Here is a 14,180-nt window from a genome sequence, read left to right as displayed (position 1 = left end):
CTGGGTTCTAGAGCTTGCCTTGCTGTGTGTATTTGGGCAAGTCATCTTCTCCTCTCTGGGCCTCAGTCCCCGATTTGTAAAATCAGTAAGTGGACCAGATCAAAAGCTTTCAAACTTTTTTTTTGTGTGTGGCCGACCCTTTTCTATGAGTCGACATCAACTCGACAGCAATGGGTTGGGTTGGGTTGGACCCTTTTCTTAATATAAAATTCTTCAAATGCTTTATAAGCAGAGGTCCAGCTTACACAACTGCCCTCCACCCCTGGTAGGCACCTGGTCCATTTTCTTCCAGCTCTGGCTCCAGGACCGGCTTGTGGGACACTGAAGGATGTCCAGGGGCCCTGTGCACTCATGCATCCCAGAAAGGCCAAACTCAACCTCCACCCTGCCAGCCTGGAAAGGTTGCCTAGCACCTCAGGCCCTGTCTCTGTAGAAACCAGGTTTCAGCCCCAGGGGCTGCTAGATGCCCAGCTAGCCCCCTGGGAACCCATTGCCCATCCCCCACCCACTGGGCAGGTTCTGGGTTCAAGAGGAGGTGCTGCCCAAGGGGCTGCAGCTGTCAGTCTGGATTACAGCTGCCCCTTTAGATAATTCCATCAACTCTAAAGTGTTCAAAATGGAATTGTGCGGCCTGCATCACAAGGCGTCAGCTGCAGGAACAGGGCAGGGCCTTTGGATCCTGTTAGAAGTGAGCCTCCCCCAGGGCCTTCTCCTCCCTGCCTCACTTGGCCTCCACCCCACCTCTACCCTCAGAGTAGGGGACATTTGCCTTCTCCCACAGAGGGGCAAAGAAACCAACTGTCCTTGAAGGCCCTGGGGCTGCTCCCCCACCCCGCCCTGGCCAGGAGCTATAGATGTAGGCTACCCTGTCCCTCTCTCTCTCTCTCACACACACACACACACACACACACACACACACACACACACACACACACGCGTGCGCTCACACATACACCACAGTCCCTGGGCATATGCCTGGTAGCCTCTGATGAGGGCGCCTCCTGCCTGGCAGTCATAGCTCTGTTGGAGCTGGAAAGGATCATCAGTGCCTCCTTCCCTTGCAGCTGCTGAGGCCCAGAGAGGAGACATAGCTGGCCCAGGCCACACAGCGCCAGGGATAGGGCTGGGAGTGGGGTGGAAGATGCCAGGGAAGGAAGACGGGGTTATTAACATAGCCTCGAAATCTGGCCACCCAAGGCAGCCTCTATCTGCCGTCCAGCTCGCGAGCCCCGCGGACACAGTGTGGGGCCCACCGCCCCAGAATCAGAAGACTTGGGAGGGATGCGGGGACGGGCTGGTAACAATGAGTGCGGAAGGCACCCCAGGTCGCCCTGACCGCGCGCCGATGCGCGTGTCCGTCCAGAGTGTAACTGCAACCAGATCGGCTCCGTGCACGACCGGTGCAACGAGACCGGCTTCTGCGAGTGCCGCGAGGGTGCGGCGGGGCCCAAGTGCGACGACTGCCTCCCCACGCACTACTGGCGCCAAGGCTGCTACCGTGAGTGCACTCCCGCCCCGCCGGGTTGAGGCCAGAGGTGGGGCCTGAGGCTGTTGGGGGCGGGGTCAGGGGCGGGGCCTGAGACTGCAGGGGCCAGGTGCCTGGGTCGATGGGCGGAGCCCTGCAGGCGGGGCGGGGTCCAAGCCGGTGGGCGGGGCCTGGTGCTACAGGGGTACGGTTTATGCCTGGTGGGAACGGTTTGCAGCGAAGGAGCGAAGCTGTCCCAGGAAATGATGGCTAGCGGAGACACGGACAAGTAGGCGTTAGCCAGGGGAAGAGGGTGAAAAGGCGCTCTGGGCACATGGAATAACATGTGCCAAGCTGCACCAAGGCCAGTAGGACAGGAGTGGGGAGAGCCAGGGCAGTGGCCGGAGGAAGTCAGGGCCAGGTCACTTCCAGCCTTTGTTACCATCCGAGAAGGGACGTTTCGTACCGAGGAGCCCTGCACATCCTACACCCCCTACACGTCCTGGCCCAGGCCGCGCCGCCAGGTGTTCGCACGCCCTAGCCAAGAGAAGCGCCCGACGTGGGGGTGAAGCAGGCCGCCCCAGCGTTAACTCCCCTCTCCCCCGCCCCGCAGCCAACGTGTGCGACGACGACCAGCTGCTCTGCCAGAACGGCGGCACCTGCTTGCAGAACCAGCGCTGCGCCTGCCCCCGCGGCTACACTGGCGTGCACTGCGAGCAACCCCGCTGCGACCCCGCGGACGAAGACGGCGGCCTGGACTGCGACCGCGCGCCGGGGGCCGCCCCGCGTCCCGCCACCCTGCTCGGCTGCCTGCTGCTGCTGGGGCTGGCCGCCCGCCTGGGCTGCTGAGCCCGCTCGGAGGACCCGCAGCCGCGGAGGCCCATCCACGCGCCAGGCCGCGCCCTGTGCCCGACAGCCGGCGGCCCCGGGGGCCCGGGGACCGCGAAGGCCGGCGTCCGAGGGAGGCCGGGCGGCGAGGAGGGTGCGGCCCGAGCTGCTCCTAGGTGCTACTCAGCAGAGTTCCTCCGCCCCTCCGTCCTCCCGCCTCAGTGGCACCTGCCCCCGCCCCGGGACTGCCCTTCCTCCGCAGTAGGACGCGCTGTGGAGCCCTGGTTCCCCTCGGCCTACATTTTTCGTTTTAGTTTTTCTATTACCCGGCCCTTTACTTTTTTTCTTTTTTCTTTGTTTTTTTGCTGGCGGTGAGACAAGTGGGGAGAAACGCTGCCCACCCAACATCCCCAGGTCCTGCCTCCCACCACACACACACGCACACACGCACACACACACACACACACACACGACTGTTGCAGACACCCCCTTCTCCTGTCGCTGGCTTACATCAGCCAGCGGACCTGGAACTCCAGTTGCCTACAACTCTTGTTGCTGACTTGATTCTCTTTTATAGTCTTTGTTTTCCTTTGCAACCCACCAGACCCCCGGCCGCACGGAAGCTTGGTGCCCAAGGAACTGTCTGGGGAGGAGGGGAGGAAGGCAGGTTGGGAGGGTTGGAAACTTTGTAGAGAACTATTTTTGTTTGTATTAACTGTCTCCTATAAGGAGGACCTATGGGTGGGAACGCTGGTCACCATGGGGCAGTTGATGGTATATAATCTGACAGAGTAAACAGTCTATTCATTGCTGTCTCCAGGGCCTGTTTTCTTTTTGTATTCCTGGACACACGGGGTAGGTTTGGGGTTTAAAGAGGAACCTACCAAACAGCCTTCAAGAAACTATTCCACTAACAGGGCCATCACTTCCCCAAGTAGAATTTCTGTGAATTAAAACAGGCCGCACTCTTCCCAGCAGACCTGGCTCTGCCCCAGGACTTGACTAGCGGACTTCTCTCACCCTTGGCCAGGTGCAGCTCTGCGGGTGCACCACGTTAGAAGCTTCCCAAAACTGCAAGGTTGTCTCCCCCATGTGACCCCTTGCCGTGAAAAAAAGATCCAGAGTTCATTGGCACTTTCCTTCAGCCGTCCTAAAATTTGAAATCACATCCGTGCTGGACGTTGACATTGTTGCTGCCCATGTCCAATGGAAATGAATCAGAGAGCATATCATAGAGGTTGAATCCAATGCTGTGATTTATGAATCTTAGTGGCTGCCCAAGATGGATGTGTCATCTCAGACCTGCGGGCGCCTTAGCATCTAGTCCAATATCAATCTATATAATTTCAGCCTCAAGTCTGATACCAGGCTATACAATACCAGCCTAAAGTTCCATATCAGACTCCAGTATTTGCCTTCTGCTGCTGCTTCCTCCCAGAGCCCCCTGCTGGCGGGAGAGTCCCAAGGCAGGTGCATGCCCACAAAAAAAAAAAAAAAAAAAAAAAATGGGTAATACAAAGATCCCCATCAGACCTTCCTCTCCTTCTCCTTTCCCTTCCGAAAATCAGGGAAGGGAAGACAGCTGGGGAGTTGTGAGTGGAAGTTTCTAAGAATGTGGGGATTCTTCGTCAACCTAGGCACTTGGCTCGATTAGGGTCCCATGCATCTCTCCAGCCCCACCCAGTGTCTCCAGCCCTTAGGGGACACCTTCCCCTGCTTGACCTCGAGAAATTCTGGGCTCCCCTCCCCATCTGTTTGCTTCTCAGCGGGCCAGGGAAGATTTCCAGCCCTATGGACCCTTACTCTGGTTCTGAGTTAACTTCTACAGCTCCTGCCTGCCATTACCCTCTTACATTGGTTCCTGTCAGCTGGAGACCCTGAGCTCAGTTAAAGAGCTCAGCTGCTAACCAGAAGGTCAGCAGTTTCCTTGGAAATGCTCTGGGGCAGTTCTACTCTGTCCTATAGGGTCACCATGAGCCAGAATCAACTCAATGGCAATGGGTTGTGACTGTAGCAATCAGCTAGAGTCACAACACACACACACACACACACACACACATTAACACACAAGACCACTTGGTTCCGGGCACTCTGATTGGCTCCTGGGGGTGGTCTTCGCTAGAAGAAGCTAAGGAGTGGCTTCATTTCTTTACACTTCCCCTCCACACACATCCCTTTACATTGCTTGGGTGTGTCTCTGGAAGGCCCCAGACTCTTGAGGGCTCCCGGAGGAGAGGGGCCTCAGTGGGCACCCACCCCATCCTCCCTGATCTCTCAGCCAGGCCAGTGCTGTGTCAGCTTCCCTGGGACTAGTTTTTGTGGAGTGAGGACTGGGGAGGCGGAACACGGACTGGGGAGGTGGAGTGCACTGTAAATCAGAGTGACAGCCCCAGTCGCTGGGGACTCTGCTCAGGCCCTGACCTCTGCCGGAGGGTGGAGGAAAAGTGGCCAGTGGCCATTTGGGAAACTCTGACATTTTCCAGGCAGCAGGGAGAAGGAGAAAACAAGGTTAGCAGAGCCAAAACTCATAGGCCAGCCTCCCCTGTCCCAAAAGCTCATGTTTTGACACCTGATTCTTAGAGGCAAAGGGGAGAAGGCTCCCATTTCACAGCTGGAATAATACTAGCTATGGTTGACGAGTTCAGGTGCTGTTCATGCATGATTGCTTTCAACCCTCACCATCACCCTAGGACAAAGGTTCTCAACCTTGAAGCCATTGACACTGGGAGGAGGATCATTCTTTGCTGTGGGGGACATTGTAGGGTGGCTAACAGGATCCCTGGCCTATACCCACTAGATGCCAATAGCAAGCCTGACCCCCCAGTGGTGACAATCAGAAGTGCCTCCAGATATTGCAAAAATGGGGGCAAAATCACTCCAGGTCAAGCACCACGGCTCCAGGAGGAAAGTATTGCTTTTTTACAGGTGGGGAAATGGAGGCTTGGCGAAGGGAAGTGACTTGCCCAAGGTCACAGTTGCTAAGAAGCAGAGACAGGCGTTGAATCCAGGGAGGCCTGACTCCAGAGCTCAGTGTTTAACCCCTAGGCCAGGCAGCCTTGACACCTGAGGCAGGCATCCTCCCAGGACCAGGTCTGTAACTACTTCTACCCCTGCCCACCGCTCGCACGCCTACCGGCTTCTCACACTGTGGGCAGGCTGAGCAAGAAGCCCTGGGGAGCCTGGCTTCATCCAAATGGCTCTGGCTGTCAGAGGAAAGGCCTCCCCACCTACCCCTCCACAACAGCTCTGCCTCGCCGCCTGCCCCCACCTTGGTCCCTCTAAATAAGCAGAGTTGCTGTGTTGGCATTTCTTATCTCGGCTGCTATAGGTTACAGTTATGAGACATTTATGGGTGTCTGGGGAACAGCCTTCTGCATCTCCCAGCAAGCCTGGGTGGGAAGGGTTGAGAGGGGGTGCACCCTGCTGCCCAAACCCCTGTCCTGAGCCAGCCTCCCCCTTTCCCGAGGGACCTCCAAACCCTTCCTAGCACATCTCAGGCCAGAAGATCGAAGAGAAAAGGCCCAGGGAAGAAAGGCTTTCTTTATTTTTCTTTTTTAAAACACAAATCACAACTGTAGGAAGGTTAGAACATACAGAAAAGAAAATTATAATAATTTTTAAATTAAAATCATCTACAATTCTCCCTCTAGAGCTAATAACTATTAATATTTTGTGAAACACACACATATATATATGTTTTTTTGTAGTATTTTTCCACAAAATAAACCCACACGCAGACATCCCCCTCTCCCCCGCCCCTCAGCATTTAAGCCCTTGTGCTAAGTATTGTGGATCCCCTGGGTAGTGTAAGTGATTAATGTGCTCGTCTGCTGACATAAAGTTTGACAGTTCGAGTCTACCCAGAGACACCTTAAAAGAAAGGCCTAGTTATCTAGTTCTTAAAAATCAGAAATTGAAAACCCTATGGAGCAATTTTACTCTCACACACATGGGGTTGCCATGAATTGAAATCAACTCAGTGGCAACTGTTTTTTTTTTTTGTTTTCAGTTTCTTTGTTTGTATGTTTTTTGCTAAGCATTGTGCTCAGGCTCTACACCCTTTTTCACAGGATCCTTGAAATGACCCAGAGAAGTGGACTTTATTAATGTATCCATTTTACAGCAGAGAACACTAGCGCTCCAAAAGTACCCTGGTCAGGAAGCTTAGCTGCAAGCACCAAAATAAAGCTGGGTGATTGAAACAGAAAAGGAAATTACTGGAAGAACCTTGGGACCCATGGACACATGTGAGAACTAAATGCATAGTGGATGCCATAAAACCAGGAACAATGCCCAGCATTCCACCCCAGGGTGGGCCAGAGACCCGCTGCAGATGTTCCGCAGACCCAGACGCTGCCCGGGGCACTGACTTCCTTACCAGGCCGGCCTCCTGCTGGCCCCACCCCCCCGCCCCCCCGCCAGGCTCCCAACCACATGTCCACACCCTGGTGTCCAGCACTTCCCAACCCATCAAGGGAGGTGAGCTTTCTTCCCCCAACCAGATGAGAGGAATAGAGATTCTGGCAGCCAAAATAATGACCATGTACCACAGAGAGGGTGAGTAAGTTGCCCAGGGTCACACAGCCAAGAAGAGGCAAAATCTAGGATTCAAATCAGGTCTCTGGAGTGCAGAAGCCCAAGCTTATAACCACTCAACCACACAACCACCGACCCTGTTCCTCTTATTTATTTATTTTTTAACAATGGCCTCATCTTATCCACGCCCTTCTTTGGTCTGCTTTATAAAATTAACTCTAAGCCCTGAATATCAAAGGAGGTCTTTTAAAATAAAAACATGCACTACAAAACCCCTTCTCCTTTTTTTGGGTGGGCTTCCTGCCCTCTCCCCGACCCAGAGCCGGGGGTCTGCCGGCAGTGGGACTCCAGCTCCTGGCAGGACGTTGCCCTGGCGTCACTGCCTCCTCACTTGTGTGCTCCTCTGACAGGACAAGGTCTAGCCAGGCCCTCAGAACCCCCGTGGCTGTGGTCCTTGTGGCACCAAAGGCCTTTCGATCCTGCAAGGACGGTCCTGAAGCAGAAAGGCCAGGTGGGTGCACCTGCAGGCATCAGCGCTCCAGATGGCTCCTGGCCGGAGGACGCCTCCTTTGCTGACCAAGCAGGTGGCCCTTGGGACCTGGCCAAGAGCACTTGGAATGGGGCCCAGAGTCCTGGGAGCTCCAGGGGCTGGTGAGCTGCAGCTGGCACTGCGGGCGCCTGGGGCCTATCCCACACTTGTTATCTTATGCAGTTGAATCAGGGCTCACACTTCTCCCCAGGAGGGGAGGGAAGCTCCAAAGTGCTGGCCATTAAGGGTGCAGCCTCTGGAATCAGATCACCTGGGCTTGAAGCTGGCCTTCACCACCTACTAGCTATATGACCTTGGGCAAGTTACTCAGGCTCTCTACCTCAGTCTCCTCATCTGTGAAATGGGGATGTTAAATGGTACCTACATGATAGGGCTGTGGTGAGGGTTAACCAAGCTAATAGGTGTAAAGAGTTTAGAACAGTGCCTGGCACAAACAGACTGATCAATAGTGTCAGCTTCTGTTACTATTCCAGTGCCTCTCTCTCCACCACCCCAAAACCCCCGCTAAGTGGGTGCAGTATCACTGGAGATGCCCTCCCTTCCTCTCCCTCCCTCCTTTCCACCTCTCTGTCTCTCTCCCTTCCTCCCTTCCTTCCTTCTTTTCTTCCTCTTTTCTTGCCCTACCCCACAGTGCCAGGCCTGGGGCACAATGAACCAGGCAGGCAGGCCCCTGTCCCCAGCGGCTGAAGAGGCTGAAGAGGCTCGTCTCCTCATCCCCACCTGCCTTACACCCCAAGCAGAATTGGAGCTGTTTCGAATCTGTAAAGGGGCTGCCAGCACTTTTGTGCTGACAAGAAGGACCAGGAAGACTCCAAAGGCCCCTGTCCACCTTGCCCCATCTCATTGGCTACTGGGCTCCACAGAGGGTGGAAACTCTCTCTTTGCTTCTCCAAGACACAGCCACCTCCTCCCCTTTCCCCTCCTGCCCACAGAGGGCTTAAGGATTGGGCAAGGGAAGACTACAGGCAGAAGGAGGCTCTCAGGGCTCAAGGAGGGGGGTGTGTATGGTGCCTTGGTTATCTAGTACTGCTATAACAGAAATACCACAAGTGGATGGCTTTAACAAAGAGAAATGTATTCTCTCAGTCTAGTAGGCTACAAGTCCAAATTCAGGATGTCAGCTCCAGGGAAGGTTTACTCTCTCTGTTGGCCCTGGAGGAAGGTCCTGGTCGTCAATCTTCCCCTGGTCGAGAGGAGCTTCTCAGCACAGGGATCTTAGGTCCAAAGGACGTACTATTCTCCTGGCTTTTGTTTCTAGGTGGTATGAGAGCTGTCTCTCTGCTCACTTCTCTCTTTTATATTTCAAAATAGATTGGCTCATGACATAATTCAATCTTGTAGATTGAGTCCTGCTTCATTAACATAACTGCCAATAATCCCCTCTCATCCACATCATAGGGATAGGATTTACAACACATAGGAAGATCACATCAGATGACAAAATGGTGGACAATCACACAATACTGGGAATCATGGCCTAGCCAAATTGATATACATATTTTGGGGGGACACAATTCAACCCATGACATATGGGAACATTTGGATACCAGGGAATGGGGGTGCTAGAAAAAGTGGTCCTGTGAGGGACACAACACAGAGGGACGTGACCTATGGTGAGAATGTGCCATAGCAGTCGGGCCTCTTCAGACTGAGTGTAGAAACCTGAGGAGTGGAGGGGTGAAGAGCATTCCAGAAGGGCAGTTCGCAGAGGCAAGTGGGGCCACCTGGAGAGGTCCAGAACCACAGCAGAATGGGGTAGGCGGAGAGTGGGCTGCAGGGTCGGCAGTGTGGCAGGAAAGGCCTGCAGAGGTTGACCTGGAAGGGCAGTTATGATAAATAAGGACTTGACTGAATCTAAAAGCAAGGGTGAGCCATCCATGGGGCTGGGCAGGGGAATAATTTTTCTGGGTGCAGTGGTGAGCAGAGAGCAGGGAGGTGGTGAGGAGAGGGCAGGGAGGCTGGTTAGGAGCCCGAAAATGGGAGGTTGGTGATATCGGTTAAGGGTAGCAAAGCAGGGATTGTTAGATCTACCTGAGGAGGCCTAGGAGAGGAGGGGGCTTTTATCTCCAGCCCTTCAAGGAGGGCTGATTTTGCTGCCCAGGTCTCTGGGTGCCAAAAGCGGTTTGCAGTCGGTTGCTAACCTAAAGGTTGGTGGGTCAAACCTACCCTTTGGTACCTCAGAAGAAAGGCCTGGCAACCTGCTTCCATAAAGATTACAGTCAAGAAAACTCTATGGAGCAGTTCTACTCTGTAACATACGGGGCTGCCAAGTGTAGGAGTTGACTTGATGGCACCAGGTTTGATTTTCAGTTTAGCCTCTCCAGGTCATACCTAGGGGGTGCTGGGGTGAAGCAAAGGCCCACAGACTCATTGCCTTGACCAGCAGGGAGCATCACCCCTCACAGGCCTACTAAAGGCTGGGGCAGAGTGGGACACAGATGGTGCACTCCTGCCCACGGCCACAGGGGGCAGCTTTGCTCTCCATGCAGTCGTTTTCCAAGGCTGAGCCCTTAGGATTCTGGGATCGTTCACTGTGCAAGGGTGCCTGGCCAAGGGGCAAGTGGAGGCTGAAATCTGGTCCACCCTTCATCTCCAAACTGCGTTCTTGGGTCCAGGCTGTGTCCTCCTGGATGAAGGGGTGCCGTGTGGGCTGGTGGGGACAGACACCCACAGATGAACAGGAATGGGTCCAAACAGGAAGCCCTCCCCACTGCTGTCCTGGGCGAGGGCAAGTATCCTCAGAGCCACTTGGAGTAACCCGCTGAGTGTGTCATTAAGGGCTAACAAAGTCTTCATAAGCTAAAATGAGCCCCTCAGTGCGGTTCCTGAAAGCACAAATTCAGAGTTCTATGCCGCCTGGCTGCCACACGAGGATTGTCCCTGCCCGTCACACCCCACCAGCCGGGGGCCCCAGCACAAACGGCCGCTGTCACCCCATGAGCTGGAATTTGCAACCCCTCCTCCCCTAGCTTCTTCATGATCAATTACTGCTAGTTTAGCGTCATCGATATCCATCTAGCTTGTTGTGGGATGTCTGAGGTCCCTGGATGGTGCAAACAATTTGTGTTCCGCTACTAATAGAAAGGTTGGCAGTTGGAATCCACCCAGCGGCGCCAATCTGCTTCCGTAAAATTACAGTCATTGGAAACCCTGTGGAGCAGAGTTCTACTCTTAAACACATGGGGTTGCCATGAGTCAGAATCTACTCAGACGGCAACTGGTTTGGTTTGGTATACAATGTATATGATGCGTGTTTGCTTTAACAGATTTTTTGGCTTAGAGCTTTCCAACAACCAGACCTAGACACACAGGCACTGCGGTTCGTATGAAAATCGCCATCTGAGTGTTACCAAAGCGGACGCACGCACGGTCTGCCCCACGCCTGCATGTACTTGGTGATTAGGAGCGCGGGGACTGTGCTAAGGGCTTCACAGCCCTCACCTGAGTCCTGTGAGGGGGGCACTAGCATATCGCCAGGCAAGGAAACAGAGAGGTTAGGCAACTTGCCCAAAGTCACAGAGCTAGAGTCAGAATGGGGGCTTAACCCTCTGCTGCCTGCCTCCAGGGCCGCCTACAAGCTTGTGCTATTCCAATAACCCCTATGTTTATATACTATTTATTTCATATACAAGCTCATATTCTCTTATAAAGCAAAATAAGCAATTGCGTCCCCTGCTAGCAACAAGTGTGCTTGCCCCTCTTTGTTTTGCTTCTTTCCCATACTGTTGCCTCCAAGACTTTCTTGCTTGCAAAGTGGCAACAAACGGAGGGAACTGGCATAGGTTCTTGAGCCCTGAAGAGTCCTGAACCAAAACAGTTTTGTGAGAGTAGCCTGTGTAGAGGGGCAGCTCTCACGCTTTTCCACCAACACTCACAGTACAAACACATTTCCTATCAGAGATCATTATTACCCAGTGTGTGTATCTGAAAGAAAACATACTCTTTCTACAGCAAAGCTGTGCTTTACTCTGTTCTGCTCTTTGTCTCGTGTTAGCAAAAGCGCTGTTTACAAGACCCGCTACTTGTAAGCGGCAGCCACAGGGCGGCAGCACCGGGTCCCAGTGCTCGCGGGGCCGGGGCCGCAGGGGTGGAGCCTGCTAGCCACTCTCCTCTAGCGGGAACCGGGGTCCCGGGGATCGGGGACCCGTGGGCTAGGGGAGCTCGTCTCCCCTCTCCCCTAGGAACTGGATCCAGACCCCGAGGCACCCTGGGGCGTGGTGGGCAGATCGCTTAGCCAGGGCACCTCTTGGCCGGCGTGGGGAGGGCAGGAGCGGGCCAAGCACCGCCTTGTTGGTGGCGAGTTCCAGTCGCCCCCACCCCGGCCCTGGGGGCTTACTCTGGCTGGGGCCGATGTGTCCCAACACCTGCTGTACGCCCCGCTAGCAGGAGTCCTGGGCGCAACGCCCGGGACTGACACTTGGTAGGGTGTTCTACGCATCCTCTTTCTTCTACGTAGTTCTCTCTCTGGCTATTCGTTCAACAAATTCGTCCCCGGGCCCGCCGTGCGCTGATTCCCCCGGCCCTAGGGGTCCAAGGAGCAGGAATCTGGGGGACGGAGAGGCAAGAAGGCCACACGAGGGGCGGGGATTCCCGGGTCTTGCGGGTCTAGGCCCCAACGAAGAAGAGAGGGTCTACAATCGTCCCCTTCAGGACACCGCGCTCGCGGCCACAGCCGACACGGGCTTCCCTGGATCCTGGCTCTCTCCACCCCCACACGCGGGAAACGAGATCACAGGCGAGAACGGATGAAGTTTGCTAACACTGAGTCTCTTCCAAACGCTCTAGGGCTAAAGCCTGTTTTAAAAGAGGGAATGACTCAATAACTGGTGTGTCTTCTTTAAAGTAAGAATCCCTGGTGGCGCAGTGGTTAAGCGCTCGGCTGCTATGAGCCGGAATCAACTCAACCGCAATGGATCGGTTATTCTTTAAAGTAAAATTATTTTTGTTATAAATGTAATTCATGCTCACTGGAAAAAATGAAAAACTGTATACAGCATAAAATTAAAATTGCTACCCAGACCAAATCCCTGTTACAATTTTAGTGAATGCCGTTTTAGGTTTTTTTCTCTAAAAAAAGAAAAATATGTATATATATGTACACACACACACACATATACACACAAACATACATATATAAACACACATATACATAATATATACGCATATATGCACACATACGTGTATGTATACACATACACACACATGAACACATACATACATGCACACATACATATATACACATTACAGACCAATACACAAACACATACATATAAAGAGAGAGAACAAAAATGTAACTTTCCCTTTGCAATAATATTGAGGACATGCCAATAAAGGGTGTTTGTCAACCTGCCCTAGAGAGGTGCCGTTGTTGTTAACCATTCCTCTATTGTTTGCAAGGGTATTTGGAGGACGTTGTAATGATCACCAGTGCTGCCATATTTGTCTCTAACCCCCCATTATTACCTGAGGTGCAGTAGGAGGTATGGCATGTTCTAGTCAAGGTGTTTAGTGGAACCCACAGAAGCTTGCTCCATGATACCAGGGTTACTGGTGGGATATGGAAATGATGGGGGAGCAATGCGCAGGGCTTCCCATCAGTCCTGTGGCACCTTGTGACGAGACCAGGGCCTGGCATGCTGTCCTCACAGCTCGGTTACCAGGGAAGGGGGCTTGGATGTCCCCTGAGAGGTTCTGAGGATGGGCACCTGAGTCAAATCCACCAGGACAGGGCTGCTGGACTCTGTCAGGCTGCATTGGAAGCCTCATGCCCACACTGTGCATGTTGCCTCCTAGCACCCCCACTTTCTGCTGCCTCCCTTGTCCCTTTTTGGGTGTCCTGTGCAGTCAGAGCCAAACGTGAACATGTTCCTTCCTGTTCATACCACTTTTTGGGGGATCACTGCAGCCCAGCACCCTCTCTCCAAGGGACCCAGAGACATGCACCAAGATCCTGAGACTTCAGGAGTCACCTGGGACCAGTGCAGTCTGGGTCAGGCTATAGGCTGACGTGTATGTGAAAACCAAACCAAAGCCACTGCCGTTGAGTCGATTCTGACTCATAGCGACCCTATAGGACAGTGTAGAACTGCCCCATAGAGTTTCCAAGGAGCACCTGGTGGATTCGAACTGCCGACCTTTTGGTTAGCAGCCGTAGCACTTAACCACTACGCCACCAGGGTTTCCGACACGTATGTGGAGTTTGTAAAATGCAGATTCCCGCTAAACAGCTCTCCCTGGAGGAGGGGCCTCATTATTCAAGGGCCTGGGTGGGATTCAGATGCACAGGGTTTCACCCAGTAGGTGGGGCTTACTCTTCAGGCGAATATAGAGTTGTTTTGGGAGAGAAAATGAAGCAGGGGATGAATCAGTCTCCAGAATTAAAAAGTTAGAGGAAGGAAAGGCCAGAGGAAAGCAGGGCACACAGCCTGGGAGGGAACACACCCTGTTATTACCACATCAAAGAGGAAACATCTATGAACCTTCTAAAACCATTTGCCATCAAGTCATTTCCAACTCATGGCTACCTATGTGTGTCAGAATAGAACTGTGCTTCATAGGGTTCTCAACGGCTGATTTTTTGGAAGTAGATTGCCAGGCCTTTCTTCTAAGGTGCCTCTAGGTGGACTTGAACTACCAGCCTTTCAGTTAGCAAGTTAGCGAGTTAACCTTTTGCACCACATAGACCTTCCAAGAGGCCTGCAAACCACAAACAGGCCAGCACACTATAGCTTCTGGAAAAACACTCTAGGCCATCCTGGCTCTCCACTCTTATCCCTGATACACTTACTCCTCACTTATCAA

At 53.4% G+C, this 14,180-nt stretch overlaps 1 protein-coding gene across 2 annotated transcripts in view; it reads left to right on the top strand.

Moving 5' to 3' along the window:
- Positions 1 to 2,314, top strand: part of NTNG2 (netrin G2) — an 84,534-nt gene extending 82,220 nt beyond the window's left edge. For both annotated transcript variants that reach the window (XM_064291279.1, XM_064291282.1), the window contains 2 exons: positions 1,364 to 1,498; positions 2,079 to 2,314. In XM_064291279.1, coding sequence (XP_064147349.1) covers positions 1,364 to 1,498; positions 2,079 to 2,314 — 371 coding nt within the window. The remainder of the gene's footprint in view (positions 1 to 1,363; positions 1,499 to 2,078) is intronic.
- The last annotated feature ends 11,866 nt before the right edge of the window (positions 2,315 to 14,180 follow it).

Source organism: Loxodonta africana, chromosome 9, assembly GCF_030014295.1.
Source record: "Loxodonta africana isolate mLoxAfr1 chromosome 9, mLoxAfr1.hap2, whole genome shotgun sequence".
Lineage (NCBI taxonomy): Eukaryota > Metazoa > Chordata > Mammalia > Proboscidea > Elephantidae > Loxodonta > Loxodonta africana.
The sequence above is the reverse complement of the archived record's forward strand: the minus strand, read 5'-3'. Positions and strand labels throughout refer to the sequence as shown.